A 23,980-nucleotide genomic window follows, 5' to 3' on the forward strand; every position below is an offset into this window, starting at 1 on the left:
AGTAATTAAATTTGCACTGCGTGTATTAAAAATACAATAAAATTGAATTTCGTAATAAAACGAGAGACAATTTTCTGTTAGTACGACAATGGTAATAATAATAATCATAATTTGGGATCAAAACACCTATGGGTTTATATTAAGGGCAAACGAGAGCTTTACGTGTCATTTTAGAAATCCCCCTTCTCGAAACCTTTGAAAACCAAATGTTACTGCGAGTGCCAACAGGCACGCGTTCATGTACCTTTGACACGTGCACGCAAACGATTATGCGCTCACAAATCGCTGTATGCAGTCATAATGAAGACGTATGTACATTGTATTCTCAGATGTATTATGTGTTTAACAATGTACTCGCTTAAAGTGCATATATATACATCAAATCTATGTACACAAAATTTTACCGGTTTTTTTTATTGTCCACATAAACAGTGCTTGTTCTAAATATTTTTTTACAAAAAATTATTAATTAATTATTTTAAAAAAAATTATTAATAAATTATTTTTAAAAATGTAATATTTACAATTTTTTTTATAAATTTCCTCGCAATAACTCAATTATTTTCATAAATAATAAAATTTATTACAGATATTCAATTATTTTCATAAATAATAAAATTCTTTTTAGGAATTCAATTACTGTCAAATAATAAAATTCTTATTAGGAATACAATTACTGTCATAAATAATAAAACTCATCGCAGAATTTCAATTATTTTTAATACAATTTTAATCGAATTTTTCTAAAAATGGCATTATTCTTAAAAATTTTATTGAAATTCTTCGAAAGAATTCAATTATTTAAAAAAATTTTGATAAACTTCTTTAAAAGAATTGAGTTTTAAGAAATATTCAATTATTCAATAAATTATATTAAAAGCATTATAGCGTAAATTTTTAGAAATAATTTAATTTTGAAAAGGTTTTAAATTAAAATCTTTGAAAAGCTTAATTTTTAATACTTTTAATTAACAATTATGTAGAATTAATTTTATTGAAAAAGTTTAATTAATTCAATTAACGCAAAAAAAATTCAGTTTTGTAAAAGTTACAAATGATTGCAGAAATCCAATTATTTTCAAAACTAATAAAATTCTTCGCAGAAATTTAATTACCTTAAAAAAATGTTTAAAAATTCTCGTCAAAATTTCAATTATCTATATAAATAATATAATAAAATTCTTCTCCAAAATTCAACTATTTTCAAAAATTTTAATAAAATTCTTGTCAATATTTCAATTATTTTCAAAAATTTTTCTCAACTCAATGATTTTCAATATCTACTATTTTTTTAACGTTTTCCAAAAGAATTCAATTATTTAAGAAAAATTTGATGAAATTCTACTCAAACATTTAATTATTTTCATGAACAGATATTTCACGGGAATTCAATTATTTAACAAATTTTTTTTTTAAATTTCTTCTCAATAATTCCATTATTTTTATAAATAATAAAACTCATCGCAGAATTTGAATTATTTTTAATACAATTTTAATTGAATTCCTCGAAAAATACTTAAAATCTTATTAAAACTTATCAAAAGAATTGAATTATTTGAAAATTTGTTAATACAATTTTCATTGAGAATTCAATTTTGAGAAACATTATGAATTATTCAATTAACTATAATAACCTTCGTATTTCATTCTTTATTCAAAAACATCCATAACTTTTTTTTTAAATAAATATTTAATCAATATTATTTTTCCATAGGAATTAAGAATTTCAAAAATTTCAAATTCAAATCTTTTTAAATTCAATAACTTATAAGAATATTTTTATAAAACATGAAGATAGCGATTGCTCCTAGTCGACGACTCGAAGTGATCGATTTCTTTATGTTTTATAATAATTTAAGATAACCGAGTGATATAAACGCATTGTTTTATATTATAAGAATATTATTACAGTAACTTTTTCAAAATTATTTTCATCATTTCAAATAAATTATTATTTTCTACAATTTTTGATTATTTTTTATGAAAATACTTAAATTCATTAAAAAAAAATTTATTATTTATAAAAATAATTGAATTATTGCGAAGGAATTTATAAAAAAATTGTAAATAATTGAATTCCTGAGAAATTTTTATTATTTATGAAAATAATTAAATGTTTGCTATTTTTGGGAATTTGAAATTGATTTGGAAATAATTGAACTTTGGGGAAGAATTTTGTTATTTAAAAAGATAATTGGGATTTTGACGAAATTTTTTTTTAAATTTGAAAGATAATTGAATTTTATGAGAAGAATTTTATCTCTCTTGAAAATAATTAAATTTCTGCAATTATTTGTAATTTTACCAAAATTTTATTTTTTTAAGTGTTTTGAACAAAAATTTGAATTACAAATTTTTAAATTCTATTATTTTTAAAATTGTTAATTTTTCCTAAAAAGTTAGCCGTGCGCTTCAGCGCGCGAATTGTTCATGGTGAATTATTTATTTTTGTATTTATAAAATTGAATTCCCTTGGAATTCAATTATATATGAATTTATAGTATATGAATTTTAAGAAATAATTTAATTTTGAAACAGTTTCAAATTAAAATCTTGGAGAATCTTAATTTTTCATACTATTTAACTAACAATTCTGTAGAATTAGTTTTCTTGAAACAGTTTAATTGAATTTTTTTTTTGAATTATAAACAAATAGATTTGAAAATTCTCAAAGAACTTTTTCAAAAATTATTAAAAAAAATTTAGTTAAAAATTCTAGAAAATAATAATTGAATTGAAAAATTAAATTTTTTGGCAACCTTGCAACGACAGGTTAAATTTTATGTTACTAGCTAAATCATTTCTTATTTACAGAAAATTGTACCTACAATTTTTATTCAAATGCAACTTTAAATTCTTTAAAATGTTGAGAATTAAATTCCTAACCCTTCAAACCAAAACGAATTTAAAATTTAATTTCCCTTTTTCTTTTAAAATATACTAAATTATAACATATTGGACTAATTTTACTAAATTTAAATATCTTTATTTTTGCACTTTAATTTTCACGAATTTTCCAATATTGGAGGAATACTTGAATGAATACTTTTTATTTAGAATTTCCAATATGAAAAATCAGTTACAGAGAGCCGATAGGCATTACTCTTTTGTCCCCTCGAAACAGTATACAGTGGAAAATCATTGATTTCAATGGGGACGTAATAACCTCGAGGATAAAATACTGGCGTGACAAAGAAAACGCAAAATTGAACTGCGAGAAAAAATGCAGACCAGACGACGAAGCCCTAAGGGAAGAGCGTGAAATCAATGCGAGAACCTTCCTTACCCACCCTCCCTCCCCACCGATATCGAGTGATTCTCCAGAGGACCTTACTTTATCTATATATATCTTTTCACTCCTATCTATACTATTCTCCTTATTTCTATATTTCCGTCTTGTTTTCTCTCTCTCTCTCCTTTTATTTCCTTTCAAAATTCCTTCTTATCCCTTCTTATCAGTCTATAACGTCTATATGATATTATCCTCCTAAGGCCACTGCGCACGAAAGCCAGACCCAAATCCTCTTGAGGACTGACCTTTTCTCATATCTAGGTAAAATTCGCAGTATATTGAAAATTGCGGAGAAAAAAGTTCTCATTTAGTTTCTGGTTCAAAATTTAATTTCTCTTTTTAACAATTAATATCAATTTTAACTTTTTGAACAGGCCTCGAACTGAATTCGGAAATAAAAAAATAGTTTCGTGTCATAAATTATTCGTAATAGTTGCAAATAGTGGCACATTTTTTATTTCCAAATAATGAATATATTTTCTGTTTAAATAAAAAGCGTTATTAATGTACACCAAAAACACAATTTAAATTATTCTCACAATAACATTTTTTTTGCATTTTTTATTAATTATAATAAAATTTTCGAGGAATAAAATAATTCCTCCACTTGAGAACGCTAAGATCGCCACTAGGTGGCGAGGAACTTGATTTTATCAACTGAACTGCCATCTAACGGTGACCTTGGCGTTCGCAAGTGGAGAATAGCTTCTCTATATTGAATCTCAAGATTTTCGTAATTCAATAATAATTATTTACAATCAGGCATTGAGTGCAGAGAGTTTAACAATTAATATAAATGGATTTCAATTTTTTATTTATTTTATTTTAATTATATTTTTTCAGAGGCCTGGAAATAGGGCCGATTTAACTTGCAGTAGTTAATGCAAAAATACTTAGTACTATATTTAAACATCCATATCAAAAAATAAGAACAGAGCGTCACAAGTCACAATAAAGAAAAATAACTTCAACTACTTTTTACATTCATATACAAAAACTTAAATATTACTTTATAAAATAAAAAACTATGTACTTAACTGTCTGATAATTGTCATAAAAAAACTCGTTGTTTCAATGAACGAGTTTTTCTGGGCGCTTGCTTTAATGAACAGTTTTAAAAAAATAATAATAATAAAAAATAATAAAATAATAATAAAATAATGTTAACAAAATAATTATAAATTTATTAATTTATTAACAATTGTTAATATTTATTTATACTTATTGTACTAATTATTATTTATACTCAACACATTGCAAAAAAAAGGATTTTAAAAGTAACTTTGTAGTCACTTTTAAGATATCTTAATTATGCAGTGCAGTGCAACAATTATAATTATTTATTACTTTTTTAATTATTATTCATACGATTACTTCATTAATTTATTATTTTTTATAATTTATTTATTCATTATTCATTCGATTATGAATGAGAAAAATTTTTATTTCACTCACTTTAGATGTAAGTACCGCGGTAGAATAATTTAAATTTTACATCGCCTATTTCAGTAGTACGAAAAGATTTACTTAACTAAGAAAAAGCGAAACGAGCGCCACAGTGGGAACAATGAGAGGAAAAGAGAACGACAAGAATTTCTCTTTTACTCTCATTGCACCCACACCGTTTTACACTCCGCTTCTCCTTAATTAAGTGCCCGAGGTACCATTTAAGTGTGCAATTTAAAAATATGACCTATTCTGATAAAATTTTCATTCCGTTGAATTTTCAGTCTGTTGAATCTTCAACCTTTTCTTCAGGACAACTACCACGGTGGATTAATAAGCGTGGTAAATAAATATTTGTAAATATCCTCGACTGTCAAATTATTTGAAAAATAAAAATTATATTTTAAATAAATATTTAATCATTATTAGCTACTTTTTGAACTGTATTATTGGTTTTAATTTTTAAATTCAAATTTTTCAAAATATTTCGGGAAAAAATCTTCTGAAGTTTAATTATTTATAAAAATTGCATCTACAAATCTTCTCAAATTCAATTATTTCTAGTGGTTTTAATTAAAATTATTAGTTAGATAAATTATGAATTTAAAAAAGTTCCTAAAAAATTAAAGTATTTTTAAATTAAATTCAATTGCATGTTTCTAGAGTTTAATTATTTTCAAAGTAAAATGAAATTCAATATTTTATTTTAAATTCAACTTTTTAATATGAATAAAGAAATTCAAGAAGAATGAAATGTTTTCAATATTTTAAAAAAACAAAAACTACATTTTTCATCAATTATAAAAATTTGATATTTTTCCAGAACGTACTTTCGATAAATTTCCCTGAATATTCCCTGCTTTTCTCGAATAATATAACTTTTCCTGACCTGTGACAATCCTGATAAAATATTTTATGCACATGCCTCGGGTCGACTTAAAATAGCAAAAGAAAATCAATTTAGAGTATAAAAAAGAATCGAAAAAATCATTTACTTTATAGTTAATAATATTAATATTAATTAGTAATATTTTTTTCATAATTACAGTTATTATTTATTGTTAAATAAATTTTATAAATTCTTTAAGAAAATCAGTGAATACTGTAAAGAAAATTTGTTCAAATAAATTTTCAAAATAAAACTGAGACAAATTTTTTAGATTTAAATACAAATGAAAAAATTTTTAACCAGATTTAGATTTATAATTAAATAAATGATAATCAATTGTATTTTTTTAAATTTACTTAAAAAACACCCTGAACTGATTTTTCTCAATTTTTTTTAAATCAGACAAAGCTTTTGATTTTACACGCCAAAAGGTTTCAAAAAGAAAATTTTTTCCTTCTGATAAAATAAAGAAAGTCGAAAAAATCCTATAATCCGAGACCGGTGTGCATGACAACATGAAATAAAAAACAAATTTTGTGACGCTATGTTGCTGATAAATGACTTACCCCATTTCTGATAAGACTGCAAAGTTGACATCTGAAACAAAATTTTTTAAAAAATTAGTTTATTTTTCAATTCTCAAATTTCCATAAATATATCAAGTCTCGGACTCACGCGATAATTGATAATCTTTGACAATTTTTTCTTCTCATATATAACTATTTAGCTATTTTTTTTTTATAAAAAACCTTACGAATGACACTTATTAATTAAAAAAAGAAACTAATGGTACTATTTCTTAAACCGAGATTCAAAATATCATTTTATTTAGTGAAGAAATTAATTCTAAGACTTAAAAAAAATTGAAAGGGATAAAAGTATCGAAAAATAAAGTAAATTAAAAATTAAAATCCGTTTATATTAATTGTCTAACTTTCTAAATTTGATTATAAATATTTATAGAATTACGAATATTGACGAACATCTTGAGATTCGATATGGAGATGATTTGTTCCACCTGAGAACGCCAAGATCACCGCTAGATGGCAGTTCGGTTGATAAAATCAGATTCCTCGCCACCTGCTGGTGATCTTGGCGTTCCCAAGTGGAAAAATTTAACCACCATAATTATTAAAGAAGTGTTTTTGTGAAAACTGTTTATTAATTTGTTAAGACTATTAATTAATTTGGAAACTTTTACTAAATAATAACATAATTAATAATTATCAATTTGTAAAGTTTACAAAATAATGAGATAATTAATTATTATAGATTAGTAACGTTCACTGAATCAATTAGTAGCCTCAAAAAATGAATTATTAGTTTTCTACTAATAATTAGTATAGTTTTCAACTAAGAATTACTCAAAAAGTTCACGAATTCATTTAATATGAACAAATCGGTCCAATTTACTAAAGTCAAAATTGACTAATTCAGAGTTAGAAAGTAAACTAATTTTATCTACTTTAATTTAGTCCAATTTCCAATTGAAACATTTTTTTCTCGCAATAATGATAGTTTTCTCACGACGATAATTAAATTGATCATGCAAGGAGGAGTTATATTGATCAAGTATAATCAACCAGTCACATCATGTTAACGCTAGCGTTAATAATGTATCAATAATTAATTTCAAGACACTTATATATTGATTTCCCTTCATTATATGATAATGGGAATAAGTGTTAAAATACTGCCGTATATATACATGTATATATAATGAAGGTGTATATATAGATAAAATTGTCGTGAGTAATTTGTAATTTGAGTTGATCGAGTGTTAAATGTACTTGAAAAGAATTTATCAAACGCGATAACTTCCCTTGCTCCTACAAGTCGTTTAAATAGACAGATACATTGAAAACCGATCAGTAAAACATTTTGTTGTAAAGTAGAACCTCCTCAAGAAACGAGAACGTGACGAACAGGTTTTTCAAATAAAAGACTGGTTAGAATCATCATCATGAAGGAGGAAAAGAACAAAAAAAAACCAGTGTAAAGAAGACCAATGAACTTAAAAAGATAATCACTCGACTTCTTTCTATTTTGAAATAAATCCCAATTTACCTTAACCTACACTTAAACCTCAATTATAAAGAATTCCCATTGATACAAAAAAAAAAAGAAAAAGTAAAGCACTGAATTACGTAACATCGAAAAGAATATTCTCTCAGAAGATTAAACAAAAATATAAAAATCCAAATTATATAAAGAATCCAAAGGAGAGAAAAATTAAATAATGCAGAAAAAAATTAATGCAATTAAACAATAAATTTTGTCTACAAATACATAAAAGCAAAACAAAATTTTTCCCCAATTTACTTTCTCTAATTTTATCTATTAATAAAAATTATTTACCATTTAGTTTTTCCCTTTTTTAAATTACAAGACAAACGGCGAAATTATTATTGCAATTTGTAATAATATTTATTTTGTTACTGAAACCAAAAAAGAGGGACCGCAAAAAGTGCCCGTTTTTTGTACATCGACAATTATCACAAAACGTAAGTAAAAAAATTCGGCCAAAAATCTTCTTAATCTGCGTGAAAATTGTAGTTGATCATAATTCTTGGTTTTTATTTAAGGGTAGCCAAACTCCTAATTCAACCCTCTAAATATTTACAAATTATGAAATTCATACCACCATAAATTCAACAAAAATAATTAATTATCAACGGTAAAACTGATAAATAACTAAAATAAAAAATCCATTTTATAAAAAAACAATCTCAATTACCTTAAGATCCTCAAAATGCTTTTCAACCCCCAAAAAACTACCCCTATTTGAAAAATTGACCAAAATAAACACAAAAAAAATTATTACTCTCCAAAATCTTCATCAAAATTATAAATAAAATTAATTAACTAGTGAGACTTAATTTCCTTGCTAATGTAGATTAATCCACCCTTCAAAAACTACCCCTAATTAAAAAAATTTACCACATTACACATTTAAAAAATTATTACTCCGCAAAATCTTCACGAAAATTATAAATAAAATCAACTAACTAGTCAGACTTTAATTCCAGGCTAGAGTTAATCAATCAACCCCAAAAAACTACCCCTTATTGAAAATTTTATTATATTCCACATTTAAAAAATTAATACTCCGCAAAATCTTGACGAAAATTATAAATAAAATCAACTGATCAGCCAGACTTTTATTCCATGGTAGAATTAATCAATCAACCCCCAAAAACTACCCCTAATTGAAATTTTACCATAATACACATTTAAAAAATTATTAATGCGCAAAATCTTGACGAAAATTAAGAATAAAATCAACTAACTAGCCAGAATTTAATTCCATGCTATAGAAGATTAATCAACCCCCCAAAAACTACCCCTAATTGAAATTTTATCATATAACACATTTAAAAAATTATTAATGCGCAAAATCTTCACTAAAATTATAAATAAAATCAACTGACAAGCCAGACTTTAATTCCATTGTAGAATTAAGCAATAAACCCCCAAAAACTACCCCTAATTGAAAATTTTACCATATTACACATTTAAAAAATTATTAATGCGCAAAATCTTCACGAAAATTAAGAATAGAATCAACTAACTAGCCAGACTTAATTTACTTGCTAAAGTATATTAATTAACCCCTTAAAAACTACCCTTAATTAAAAAATTTACCATATTACACATTTAAAAAAATTTTACTTCTCAAAATCTTCACAAAAATTATAAATAAAATCAACTGGAAAGCCAGACTTTAATTCTATGGTAGAATTAATCAATCATCCTCTAAAAACTACCCCTAATTGAAATTTAACCATTTTACACATTAAGAAAAATTTTACTCTTCAAAATCTTCACGAAAATTATAAATAAAATTAACTAACTAGCCAGACTTTAATTCCATGTTAGAGTTAATCAATCAACCCCAAAAAACTACCCCTTATTAAAAATTTTACCATATCACACATTTAAAAACTTTTTCCTCCGCAAAATGTTCACAAAAATTATGAATAAAATCAACTAACTAGCCTGACTTGATTTACTTGCTAAAGTAGATTAATCAGCCCCTCAAAAACTACCCCTAATTAAATAATTCACCATATTACACATTTAAAAAATTTCTTTTACACAAAATCTTCACGAAAATTATAAATAGAATCAAGTAACTAGCCAGACTTTAATTCCCTGCTAGAGTTAATCAATCAACCCCAAAAAACTACCCCTTATTAAAAATTCTACCATATTACACATTTAGAAACTTTTTACTCCGCAAAATCTTCACGAAAATTATGAATAAAATCAACTAACTAGCCTGACTTGATTTACTTGCTAAAGTGAATTAATCAACCCCCCAAAAACTACCCCTAATTGAAATTTTACCATATTACACATTTAAAAAATTTTACTCCGCAAAATCTTCACATTTAAAAAATAATTACTCTGAAAAATATTCACTAGTTAGTCGATAAAATTTATAATTTTTGTGAAAAGATTGATGAGTAATGATTTTTTAAATGTGTAATATGGTAAAATTTCAATTAGTGGTAGTTTTTGGAGGGTTGATTAATCTACTTTAGCAAGTAATTTAAGTCTGGCGAATTAGTTGATTTTCTTTATAATTCTCGTGAAGATTTTGCGGAGTAAAATTTTTTTAAATGTGTAATATGGTAAATTTTTTAATTAGGGGTAGTTTTTAAAGAGTTGCTTAATCTACTTTTCCAAGTTAATTAAGTATGGCTAGTTATAGATTTTATTTATGATATTCGTGAAGATTTAGCGGAATAAAGATTTTTATATGTGTAATATGGTAAAATTTTCAATTAGGGGTAGTTTCTGGGGGTTGATTGATTAACTGTAGCATGGAATTAAAGTCTGGCTAGTTAGTTGATTTTATTTATAATTTTGGTAAAGATTTTGCGGAGTAATAATTTTTTTAATATGTATTGTGGTATTTTTTTCAATTAGGGGTAGTTTTTAAGGGGTGGATTTATCTACTTTAGCAAGAAAATTAAGTCTCACTAGTTAATTGATTTTATTTATATTTTTGATGAAGATTTTGGAAAGTAATAATTTTTTTTTGTTTATTTTGGTCAATTTATCAATTAGGGGTAGTTTTTGGGGGTTGATTGATCTTCTATAGCATGGAATTAAATTCTGGCTAGTTAGTTGATTTTATTTATTATTTTTGTGAAGATTTTACGGAGTAAAATTTTTTTAAATGTGTAATATGGTAAAATTTTCAATTAGGGGTAGTTTTTGGATGTTGATTAATTAACTGTAGCATGGAATTAAAGTTTGGCTAGTTAGTTGATTTTATTCCTAATTTTCGTGAAGATCTTGCGCAGTAATAATTTTTAAAATGTGTAATATGGTAAAATTTCAATTAAGGGTAGTTTTTGGGGGTTGATTGATTAATTGTACCATGGAATTAAAGTCTGGCTGATCAGTTGATTTTATTTATAATTTTCGTCAAGATTTTGCGCAGTAATAATTTTTTTAATGTGTTATATGGTAAAATTTCAATTAGGGGTAGTTTTTGGGGGTTGATTGATTAATTCTACCATGGAATAAAAGTCTGGCTAGTTAGTTGATTTTATTTATAATTTTTGTTAAGATTTTGCGAAGTAAAAATTTTTTAAATGTATAATATAGTAAAATTTTCAATTAGGGGTAGTTTTTGGGGGTTGATTGATTAATTCTACCATGGAATTAAAGTCTTGCTGGTTAGTTGATTTTATTTATAATTTTCGTCAAGATTTTGCGGAGTAATAATTTTTTAAATGTGGAATATAATAAAATTTTTAATAAGGGGTAGTTTTTTGGGGTTGATTGATTAACTCTAGCATGGAATTAAAGTCTGACTAGTTAGTTGATTTTATTTATAATTTTCGTGAAGATTTTGCGGAGTAATAATTTTTTTGTGTTTATTTTGGTCAATTTTTCAAATAGGGGTAGTTTTTTGGGGGTTGAAAAGCATTTTGAGGATGTTTAGGTAATTTAGAATGTTTTTTTATGAAATGGATTTTTTATTTTCGTTATTTATCAGTTTTACCGTTAATAATTAATTATTTTTGTTGAATTTATGGTGGTATGAATTTCATAATTTGTCAATTTTTAGAGGGTTGAATTACGAGTTTGGCTACCCTTAAATAAAAACCAAAAATTATGATCAACTACAATTTTCACGCAGATTAAGAAGATTTTTGGTCGAATTTTTTTACTTACGTTTTGTGATAATTGTCGATGTACAAAAAACGGGCAAAAAACAGGCATTTTTTGCGGTTCCTCTTTCTTATCTACTCGCTACAAAAAAATAAAGAACAGAACAAAATTAAAAATATAAAAGAAAATAAAAAAAAATTTCGAAAATGCAAAAAATTGAAAAGAAAACAATATTAATTAACAATATTATTCAACATATTGTGGCAAGTTGTATGTACAAAAATTGTATATACAAAGCAGACATATTGATAACCTCGTAAACGAAAATTTTTATAAACAAAAAGTCAAGGCGGCAGATAATCCTCACTAATATTTCAAATATCAATCACTGAGTTATTTCAGTTTTTGAAAGGGAAAAATATTAATGAAGCAATACTGATTAATAGCACGTCGTTAATTATTTAGACCAATCTTCTTTTATTTGATTTGTCCGACTTCTGCTTGTGAGAGAAAAACAATTTTCCTATATACCTTATTAATGCCTGACAGATTTCTCTCGAGGCAAAAGAAAATCATTAAATTGATATTATATTTTTTTTGCACCACTTAATGAAAAAGAATCGAGAAATTCAATATTTTTAATTAAGTTTTCTCACATCCTGTTCCCTCTCTCCATTTTCTCTTCTCCTATTTCTGTTTCACGTTAAAGTCAATTTGTATAGCAAAATTCTTTGGTAAGAAAAGGTAGAAACACAGAATTTTATTCTCGAGAATATAAATAACAAAATAAATAAATAATTGTATATTTAATAGTTATTAATTAATTATTATTTTTTCGTAATAAGGACAATTTTTATTTATAAAACCAGAAAAAAGATATATTTGACTCAGAGCCAATTAGAATTTTTATTTATTTTAAATAAATTTTATTTAGTTCAAATAAAATTTTTATTTCAAACAAATAAATAACCTAATTAGCTCTGAAACAAATATACTTTTATTTAACTCAAATAAATTATACTTGGTTTAAATAAAATTTTTCTCTGGGTATATGATAAAAATAAAAATTGTATTTGTTATTGTAAATAATTAGATTAATTGAAAATTATTTATTAAGGGATTTATAATATTTATAAAATGGATTTTACAAAAAATACATTTTACGAAAGATAAATTTTAAAAAAGCACATTTTAGAAAAAATAGATTTTTGTAAAATACTCTTTAGAAAAATTCATTTTTCTGAAAAATACATTTTACAATAAGTATTTTTTGTAAAGAATAAATTGTACAGAAAATACATTTCACGAAAGATGAATTTTACAAACATGTACGTTTTTGAGTAAATACATTTTGCGAGAAATAAATTTCAGGAAAAATAGATTTTATAGAAAAGACATTTTTTAGGGACAAAACATTTTAGAGAAAATATATTTTAAGAAAAATGAATTTCACAAAAAATACATATTTCACGAATAATATAATTTACGAAAAATAAAATTAAAAAAAAATACTTTGGATGAAAAATACATTTTACAAAAACATTTTTTTTAAGAAAATATACACTTTGTGAAAAGTAAATTTTATAAAATACATTTTACAAAAAATAAATCTTTCAAAACAAATTTTACAAAAAACTAAATTATAGGTTTAAAAAAAACTTGGTTCAATAAAAAATTAATATTCCCTACAAAAAAATCTGTCAAAAAAATTAATAAAACAAAAATATATTAGAAATTTCGTTTAATAAAAAATTAATGTTCCCTACAAAAAATTAATAAAACAAAAATATATTACAAGACGCTTGAAATAAATTACTCAAAGAAAAAATTCCTCCACAAACTTATTAAAGAAAAAAAGGAGAAAACATGATCATACATATATATAATTTGATCCCTCGGTCCTTCAATTTTACAAAAAAAAAAGAATATAAAAGAAGAAAAAGTGGTAATTTATCAAAAAGAAACGATGAATCTACCAAGATCCCAAGAAGATATATAAATCCAGAGATAAAAGAATTTTCATACAATAATTGAAATACCTCGTTAACTTCATGATGTGTCACATTGGAACTTCCTGTGTTCCCTTTGCGTCATTCAAAGTTACAGACTTCTTAGCAAATGTGTGTGTTAGTGCAACGGGACATGGCACTCGGCGAAATCCCCGCCGTGTAATTAGTAGTCGAGACTCAGAACCCTTACGAGTTTTTTTTCTCTCTATTTTTTTTTCTTTCTTTCTTGAGGTAAAGAAACTCAGAACAGTTACATAAGATATCAAAGAAAAAGGGCAAAAAAAGAAATTCTCTAGGAGAAAAGAAAAAATTCTATAAAAATTTAAATATAATTTTTAATTTCCCTTTCGGTTAATTTTAACAAAAAAAAAAAAAAAAACTGAACGTAGATCAAAAAGCGTAGGTGACTTCTAAGCAAGGACATATCCGGTTTCAATATAGGTGCTCGTGCAAAAGTTTCCTATTGAGTGAAACTGAAACCATGGAATACATCTTGGATTTCAAACGTGTAGGACCAGCGAGAAGAGGAGTAAAGTGAGATTCGGTTACTCGAGGTAACACGCGACACTTTACGCACTAAGTAGATTTTCGCTCTGTTTCCCCTTAGACACATTTCCCCAAGTCATTTCAATTTTTTTTTCCATCAACAAAAATTTCTCTCTCCTCCTTCAAAAAAAGAAAATTATTCTTTCTTTAATTATACATTTATTTACATTAATTGCTCTCCGGTAATAACTGCTAATTATTATTGTGTCCTCATAATGACTATAATTACAGAATGCAGGAATTAAAAATACAAACATGATGATATGAAAATGATGAAACTGCTTAGAAATTCATCGCTAACATCACTAATTGGAAAATTAGAAAATAATTTATAAAAAAATACAAAGTGACACAATTTTGAATATTAGAAAATTAATCAAAAGCTAATTGTCTATTAAAAGAATTAATTATTTATAATTAGGTAAATATTTTAATACAACGTTATATAATTTACAATATAATTTAAATTTTATAATTATAATTAATTACATTAATATTAAAGGCCGCGGACTGACTTTAGAATTAAAAAATAGTATCAAAAGTGTTGAAAAATATTTCAAATAGTTGCAGATTATTTATTGATAAATAATAATGTGTTTTGTCTTTAAATATAAAGCGTCAAAAATGTGAAATAAAAACACTAAATTCTTTAAAAAAAAGTTTGCTTAATTATAAAAAATTTTTCGAGGGATAAAATGGTGGTTTAATTTCTCCACTTGAGAACGCCAAGATAGCCACTAGGTGGCATAAAATCTTATTTTATCAACCGAACTGCCATCTAGCAGTGACCTTGGCGTTCGCAGGTGGAAAATAGCACCTCCATATTGAATCTCAAGATATTTGTCAATTTTCGTAATTCTATAATTATTTATAATCAAATTGAGAGAGTTTGGCAATTAATATAAACGGATGTCAATTTTTAATTTACTTCAATTGTCATTATCTTTAAAAAAAGAATCAGTTTTCTATAGCTCTAAAAATCGTTAAAATGGCATAAAAATTTAAACTTTAGACCTAAAAGTCACAAGTCCTTGTAAAAAATATATGTATTCTTTTAAATATAGTCTATAAAAAAATTAATTAGATACTTCTAGGAACACTGAGACTTGATTTCAGTGATATTGATGACAGTAATAAACCCACGAAACTTGATTAAAATCTATGATGTGCTCCTTCAAGATAATTTATTTTCTAGAAATTCGAAAATTGTGATGACTAAAATGATTTCTATGAAGAAAATAGAAGATATTTTATAGCGAAATCTGCGTCAACTTTTAGATCTTATATACTGATTATATAATCAAACAGTGAAAATAACATCCAGAAAATTTTTTTTTTATTTCATCAATTAAATAATTATAATAATTATTATTATTTTGCTTTAAACTTTTAGAAAAAATGTATCAATTTTTCATACTTTGCGTCGACGCCAGCTTCAAAGGCACTTGATTGAAAATAATTGATCATAAATCTAATAATTATAAACATAACAAATATAAAAAATAGAACAATAATAAACAGAAAATATAAAAGCAATAAAAATCGATAATATAATTAAAAATAGTATTCATAATTAATTCATTATGAACAAAAATATCCAAAATAGAACAAAGTACAATTAAAATCAGAATGACTGTCAGTTTTTATAAATTAAAAACTAAGTTAATTAAATAGTGCAAGTTCTTACAATGAAATTCATTTTTTCCGTTTTAGAAATTTTCTTTCTTAGAAAAATATTGATAAGAAATTAATTCATCTTTGTAGTTATAAAAAATAAATATAAACTCTCTAAATTTGATTTAGTAAAAATGTTTACTAATTTGAATTAGGGACTGACTTTTTGCTCTTTGTTAATGTGACTAACAAATTAGTAGAAATTACTACTAAAATAGTAAAATTAGTAAAATTTACTAATTGAAAAGCAAAAAGTCAGCAACTAAATCAAATTAGAAAACAATTTTACTAATTCAAATTCAGAGAGAATAATAAGTAACGAATAATAAAAAAATTACAAAAAATAAGTTGCAAATAATATGTAAGGTTACAAAAAAAGTTTTAAGTTATAAGTAATAAGTAAAGTTGTAAAAAAAAGTTACAAGTAATAAGTACTATAAATAATAAATCGCAAAATATTTTTCGACAACTATATTAATATATTATATATATTCAAGTATATAAAACTTGAAATGCAACTTGTTTACCAGAATCTGCAACAAGAATGGGTTAAACGACTGCATAACAGTTCACGACATTTCGCACCGCACTGCAATAGATTTCACTTTCAAGAAGCAACTTTAAGGAACTCGAGAAGAAACTTATTATAAAGTTGTGATGTGTTTACAATGAGGTTACATAACTTTAAACAGAATAAACTTTCATAATTTTACACCATTTGCACTTCATTTTCATCCTTCAAAGATCGTTTATAATCCACAAAAAATGTGTCAAATTATATTTGCATATTTTGTAAACAAGGAATTGTTACAGCAGAACTTGAATAACGGAAATAATTTCTTTATGCACTTTAGGAAAAAATTATTAATTACCTTTAAAAAATTAATAATTTCTTAAAAATATTAATGATTACTTAGAAATATTAATAATTACTTAAAAATATGAAATAAGTCGTTTAAAGAATATTGATAACTTTAAAATAATTAGTAACTACTTTATAATAATGAATAAATTAGGTTGGTAGACAAAAATTCCTAAGGGATTTTATTTTCCAATCAAGAAGTTCCAAAAATTATTTTTTCCAGAAACCGAAAGTTTAAAAAAATAATTTTTTAAATAACTAATAATTACTTTACTAAAAATTGATAATAATTTCTTCAAAAAAAAAATTAATAGTTACTATAAAATAAAATAAATAACTATTTAAAAAAGGAAAATAAACCAGCAAAGCTTGAAATTGGATAAAAACGACTTTACTTTTACTAATAATGTCAATTATGCAAAAAATGAGTCAAAAATGTTTATATTCTCAAGTTACGACAATCGTTATAACTGTCAATCAACTTTCCCATTGTTGGAAAATTTCTAAAGCATAATTTATGATTTTAAAGAAACTCAAATATTTCATAACTTTTAAATTATCAATAATTACGGAGAGATTGTTTTCTTAAATTCTTTTAAATAACAGACTACAATATATACTTGCTAATAAAACTAAATACAACAATTTCCCTTTTATTTTAAATCAACAAATTAAAATATTCTCTTTTCTCAAATATTTAATACTCTGTAAAAAATCAATGTTTTAAAATTAAAAAAGTAATATTTTGAATAGCATATTAATTATTACTAATATAGTAGAATATAAATAGAATACTTTGAATACTTAAAAGATAAAATTTAACTTTTTAAGTTACTAATTTAATTCTCTAAAAATTCAAAACGTAGAATATTTAATATCGTTTTATGTTACACAGAATTGGTTTAAATTATACCTACTTCAATTGTAATTTAAAAATATAATCTCCTGTTTCAAATCAGGAAAATTTGCTTCATAAAAATTCATGAAGAATAAACTCTCAACCAAAAAGGAGAGAAAATTACGGAACAAATCTTCATTTCCTCCGAGTGTTTATTCAAGTTGACAAAAGGGCTTTTCGGAAAACTTTTCCTCTTTTCCCCATCCTCCCCAAAAAAATATATCATACACATTAGTCATCGATATTGTTTCATTTAATACATCAAGTAGAGAAAAAAAAAAGTTTTTTCTCTGATTTCTCTCCAGAACAATAATACAATTTTAGAGATCAAAAGCTGTATTTACTTTTAGGTGTTTATGAATAGAAATACTATACTGAAAAACAAAATTAATTCTCCTACAAAAAATATCCAAAAAAATAGAAGAAATTGAAGAATTTTTTTCCCGGTTGAATAAATAAAACTTTTCCAATTTCCCCTGACCTGTGGAGAGAGAAAGAGTGATTGTCCAGAAAACAAAATCACTTTCAAAACTCTTGTCATTAGGAGAGAGAAAAGAATTCTTATTTTATCGAATGGTAAACAAAGACATATATCTTTGTGGAAAAACCTTGGGTCGTCATATGATATGACTACAAGTTCAGGACCATATTATCAAGGCTAATTAATTGTCCTGCGTCCTCATTCAATAGAACGGCTTCCAATATCCGGTTCGAGTGTCCAAAACACCAAGAACTTCCGATCACTTTAATCTCCTCACCCTTCAGCGAGCAATTCAACGAAACTAACGAAATTTCCTGAAGAGGGTTATATATAACATAAGGACGATAGGTAATATTGAAATACTTGATGAAATTCTTTGCGCGATACTTCATCACTTATATTGCTGATACAACTATTATAATTTGAATAATTTCACAAAACGCAATTTTCAATCCTTAGGGAAGAGATTTTTTTTTTTAATAATCTACAGACATAGGGAGGATGCTCGAAAAATGTGTATTTATAATATGTATATGAAATTTCTTATGCTAATATAGCTTTTAATTTTAGAGGGGGAAACCACGATGAGAGCAAATTTTAAGTGCCTACTTCAAAGGAGAATTTCTCATTAGATATAGAAAGATAATAAAAGATGTATTTTTAATTTTCTCAAAGTTGCGACCAAAAAAGAGAAGAAACAGGGAAAACAGAATTTTTAAAATAGAACTAACAAATTTTGTCTGTTGTTGAAACACATTTTTTTGTTCATATTATTTATTCTCCTTCATTTTATATTGCAATTTATTTTTTTTATTGTTATCGCAACAAATCTGAATTGATAGGAAAACAAAATAAATCTAAAACAATTATGTTTGATTTAAACATATTATTTTCTCAGTGCGGACAAAAATTAATTTGATTGAAATAACTGATTCCTATTTGTTTATTATCAAATATTTACTTGAATCAACAATATTTTATTCAAATTGTATTTTTTTTAAATTGTGAAGAAATTGTAATAATATACAATCACTGTAATAAGTTAGTTGATAATTACATTTAAAAAACTTTTTTAATTCAAATAAATTGATCACTTGTCGATTATCAAATAAATGCTTACCTGAATAGAATAATTTTTATTTAAATTAATTTTAAGTTATTCAAAACAATAATTTTAGTATTGAAGTAAATACTATTTAATTAACTCAAATAAAATAAAATTGGCTCACATGATACTTATTTAACGAAAATAAATATTTTATTTCATAATAGACAAAGTAATAATTGTTTAATTGAATCAAATAAAATTTTTTTTTCAGTTTACTAAAACTTAATTTACTGTTTGAAAACTGATTTGAAATTAGTTATCAGCATTAGCATTACCGAAAAACCCCGAGTAATGAATTTCAAGTAGATCAAATAAAATTTGCAAAATTCAGTCGCCATATTAAATCCGCCATTTTTAATTTTTGAAAACTAACTTCAAGTTAGTTAGGTAACATTTACCATACTTTTACTGACAATGAGTAAAAACCGAAGTTTCTCCGAGTTTCTGCTCATTTCCACTTCATTTCTTAATATTTCAAGAGTAAATTTTACTATTCCAAATTTTGAGTAAAGATTAATAAAATTTGCTGCAAAATAAAATTTTTGTCGCATATTGTGCAAAAAAAATATACTTTTCGGCACTGTAATAAATACTTTGCCACATACAATGCAGAAACAATTGAATATTTCTTAAAATTCAATTCTCATAAAGAAGTTTATCAAAATTTTTTTAAATAATTGAATTCTTTCGTGGGATTTTAATACGATTTTCCAGAAAAATTGCATTTTTTGAAGAATTTATTAAAAATAATTGAAATTACATTAAATTAAGTTAATTAAATAATTGAATTCTTGTAAAAATACAAATGCAATTGTTTCGGAGAAAATTTAAGTTCGTACGAGAATTTTAATTAAAATTGTACTGAAAATAATTGAATTCTAGAATTTATCAAAAATTTTAATAATAAGTGAATTCTGTCACCAAATTTTATTAAATTTTTTAAAAATAAATAAATTCTATCAAGGAATTTTATTCAAATTGTCTTGAAAATAGTTTAATTTTTTTCGAATAATTTTATCAAAGTTTTTGAAAATAATAGAATTTTTCGGAAAAAATTTATGACTTATGAAAATATTAAATTTCTTGCGATGAATTTTATTAAAAAATTTTTTTTTTTTTAATAACTTAATTCATTCGGCAACTTTTATTTAAAAAGTAAATATTGAAAAAAATTGAATTTCAAAAAATTTTTGAAATTAATTAAATGTTCTTACGAAGCATTTTTTAAAATAATTGAAAAATAATTGAAATCCTGCAAATATTTTTATTGTTTAGTAAAATAATTGAATTCTTGGAATCAATTTTATAAAAAAATTTTAAAATAATTGAATTCCAGAAAAAAATTTTATTATTTATAAAAATAATTGAATTCCAGAGAAGAATTTGATTATTTATAAAAATAATTAAATTCTTACGAAGAATTTTATGAAAATCTTTTTAAATCATTGATTTTTTCGAAAAAATTTATCAAAATTGTGTTTTAAATAATTGAATTCCTATGTAAATTTTATTGTTTATGAAAATAATTGAATTCTTGTAATCAATTTTATAAAAATGTTTAAAAATAATTGAATTATAGAAAAGAATTATATTATTTATACAAAAAATTGAATTCCAGAGGAGAATTTTATAAAAGTCTTTTTAAATAATTGATTTTGTTTCAAAAAATGTTATGAAAATTGTGTTTTAAGTAATTGAATTATTTAAGGAAATTTTTTATTAAAATAATAGATATTGAAAATAATTGAATTTCGTAAAGTTTTTGAAAATAATTGAATCGTTTGAAAGAATAACATTAAAATTTGTTCAATTGTTTCTAAGAATTTTATTAAAATTTTTGAGAAGAATTTTTTTATTTTAACTATTAGAGAATTTAAAGTAGTGCAAATATCGTCAAACACAGAAAAAAGTAGCTTTTAGTATCACGAATCTTAAAAAAAAATTAAAATGTATCCAAATACAGTCGAACCTGGATAAGAGAGAACTGGATAAGCGAGAAACCTCTATAAGCGAGAGTTATTTGCTGGTCCCGTGACTTAGACTTCTGTAGTTAAGAAACTGGATAAGCGAGAAACCTCTATAAGCGAGAGAAAATTGCCGGTCCCTTGAACTCTCGCTTATTCAGGTTCGACTGTAGTAGCAAATCGTAAAAAAAGTAGTAAATAGTAGGTTTTAGTAGATGAGTACGAAGCCTGCAATAAGTAATCAACACAACATTACATTTAATCATTTTTTTGTCAAACATGTAATACACAAAGTACGAAAAGTAGAATTTACAAACTCATCGGAAAATTCTACTTTCCGCTCTTGGTACATAATGTATAATATTTCTACACTGTTTGGAAATTTGTTTCCCATACTAAGCAGAAGGTAATAATTTTCTGCACTGTTTGGAAAACTTTTTCCCATTCTAAGCAGAAAGTAATAATTTTCGGCATTGTTTTGAAAACTTTGTTGCATACAAAACAGAAAATTATACTTCTGTGCACTTACTTTGAAAATTTGCTGCATACAAAAGCAGAGAATAAAATAAAAAACCAAAATTATTGAAATTGTTCCAGTTTGACCTACAAATAATAAATGTCCTAAGTTAATAATCCAAACCATCAAGAAACAAAAATTTGAGCACTAAAACTATACAATTACTTATTAAATAATCCCCTAATTGCAAAACAGTTTTTTTTCTCCTAACCCATTAAGTACCGTGAAGCAGAACCATTTACCCTTTCCTAAAAAAAACCACCATCATCTCAAGAATAAAATTGCACTTCATGCGAGAAAGATTAATGATCCCAACAAAACTATTTTTATACCCTTTGACCCCATGGAATAATAATGTCTGAAACTCTATATAGAGTTTTCATCTAAATCACCGTCGTCGTACATATGTTATGTATATGTAGACAAACACAAACATACAAGTGGATAGTATCACCAAATTTCAAGAGAAAGTTGCATCTACACCTCTATACACTATACATTGTCTTGTGCAGTTGACAGTTGCTCCTGACGGACCTCCCACTCACATTCGAGGTAACTGAGCAGAACACATATGTAAACTGCATTTGCTACAAGGTGTACATAAAGGAAATGTCTCCTCACACAACCACATATATATGTCCATGCATAGAAACACAGAGGGAAACTCCAATCTGTGTATCGCGTCGGGACGCCGACGACGCCGCACCGGGGTCTCGTCTGTGAGATCAGATGGGGGTTTCCATGACAACTGCAGGTTCTCAACACGTGGTACCGGCACCGAAAGTACAGTTTTACGTATTAACGAGCCCTCGTGCTCCAATGTGTACCTTCCGGAAGGCGCATTATGCGCGTTCGCACGAGGGTGGCATTGCTGACGTTCGTGTCACCTTGTCCTCTAACCCCTTTTAGCAAAAAAAAAAAAAGAAGAGAGATAGAGTAGGCAAAAATCCATCCGAGAAAGGGAGAAAGTTTCAAAAGAAACTCAAGGGTTGAGACAGAAGTCATCCCAGTGAAAAACTATATCGGAGATTCGACTTCGTGTCCATGAGTTGAAAACCATGATTAGCGGGGTGTTCTTTTTCAAACCAAAAAAAAAAAGTAACTCGAGTGATTTTTCAAGAGAGGGGACGATCAAAATTGACGGTTCGTTTGTGACGAATTCGGCGGAGTTAAAAGCCATTAGCTATTATGTGGGGCGTACCTTTTAGAAGGAAAAAAATAAAATGTCTCATAAGCGGCTCTTGTCAAAAAGAACTCTATGCTCTGAATCACGGAAAAGAATAAATTGTTTTTGTTCATTCTTTTGTAAATAAAAGGGAGGCTTGTTAAAACTTGTTTCTTTATGGTTTTTTCTTGCAGTTTCTGTTTTTTATTTCTTTCTCTTTATTACCTTCTTCGAAATTGCCATAGAGGAAGTTGTCTTGATGAGTTTTGCGCGCTCCTTTTTGATTGAAATTACAGAAGTGCTGCTGATTTTTACATTATAGTAATCAGCAACTAAATGATGAAACATTGGCGTAAAATTTGCAGAATTTAACTTTAATACCAAAAGTGCTAGTACCATAAGTACTTTTCGCCATAGTACTGAACCAATCAGAGTATACTTTAAATTTATCATCAAAAGTACTGATTCTTTAAACCTCCAAGTAGATATAAATTTTGCACTTTTCAGTAGCGAAAGATCCAAAAATTTAGTTCTTCTGCAGCATCTCATTAATGCTATCGTTTTATTTCATCTCTTCTTCATTTCACTTCTCTTTCTTTCATTTCTTTTTTCTTTTTCTTGTTTCATTTAATTTCTATAGCATTCATTTTCACATTCTCGAAAAAATTATAATGTATTGTTTATACGGATTTTTGTATAACACTTTTGTTATTTTGTTGCTACTGCATCAAGCATTGACCAAAATTTTGCCAAATTTATCATCAAAAGTATTGATTCTATAATCCTCTAAGTAGGTACAGATTTTTCACATTTTTAAGTAGCGAAGGTTCGCCAAAAATTTAGTTCTTCTGCTGTATCTTATTAATGCTACCGTTTCATTGTTGCATTCCCATAAAAAATTTTGTAATAAAAAAGCAACAGTTTATGTTTTGTGCTACTGATGATTAAAATATTGTTATAAAATTTACAATATAAATCATCAAAAATGCTAGTTATT

At 25.3% G+C, this 23,980-nt stretch overlaps 2 protein-coding genes across 10 annotated transcripts in view; one reads left to right on the forward strand and one right to left on the reverse strand.

The window, feature by feature from the left end:
- Nucleotides 1-23,980, forward strand: part of LOC122503810 (protein sprint) — a 324,848-nt gene that overhangs the window by 254,766 nt on the left and 46,102 nt on the right. The window lies entirely within an intron of this gene.
- The window catches only part of LOC122503812, a 282,660-nt gene that overhangs the window by 207,599 nt on the left and 51,081 nt on the right, over nucleotides 1-23,980 (reverse strand). For both annotated transcript variants that reach the window (XM_043614528.1, XM_043614527.1), the window contains exon 3: nucleotides 6,194-6,224. In XM_043614528.1, the coding sequence (XP_043470463.1) occupies nucleotides 6,194-6,224 (31 nt within the window). The remainder of the gene's footprint in view (nucleotides 1-6,193; nucleotides 6,225-23,980) is intronic.

Source organism: Leptopilina heterotoma, unplaced genomic scaffold (genome assembly GCF_015476425.1).
Source record: "Leptopilina heterotoma isolate Lh14 unplaced genomic scaffold, ASM1547642v1 Lhet_27, whole genome shotgun sequence".
NCBI classification, from domain to species: domain Eukaryota; kingdom Metazoa; phylum Arthropoda; class Insecta; order Hymenoptera; family Figitidae; genus Leptopilina; species Leptopilina heterotoma.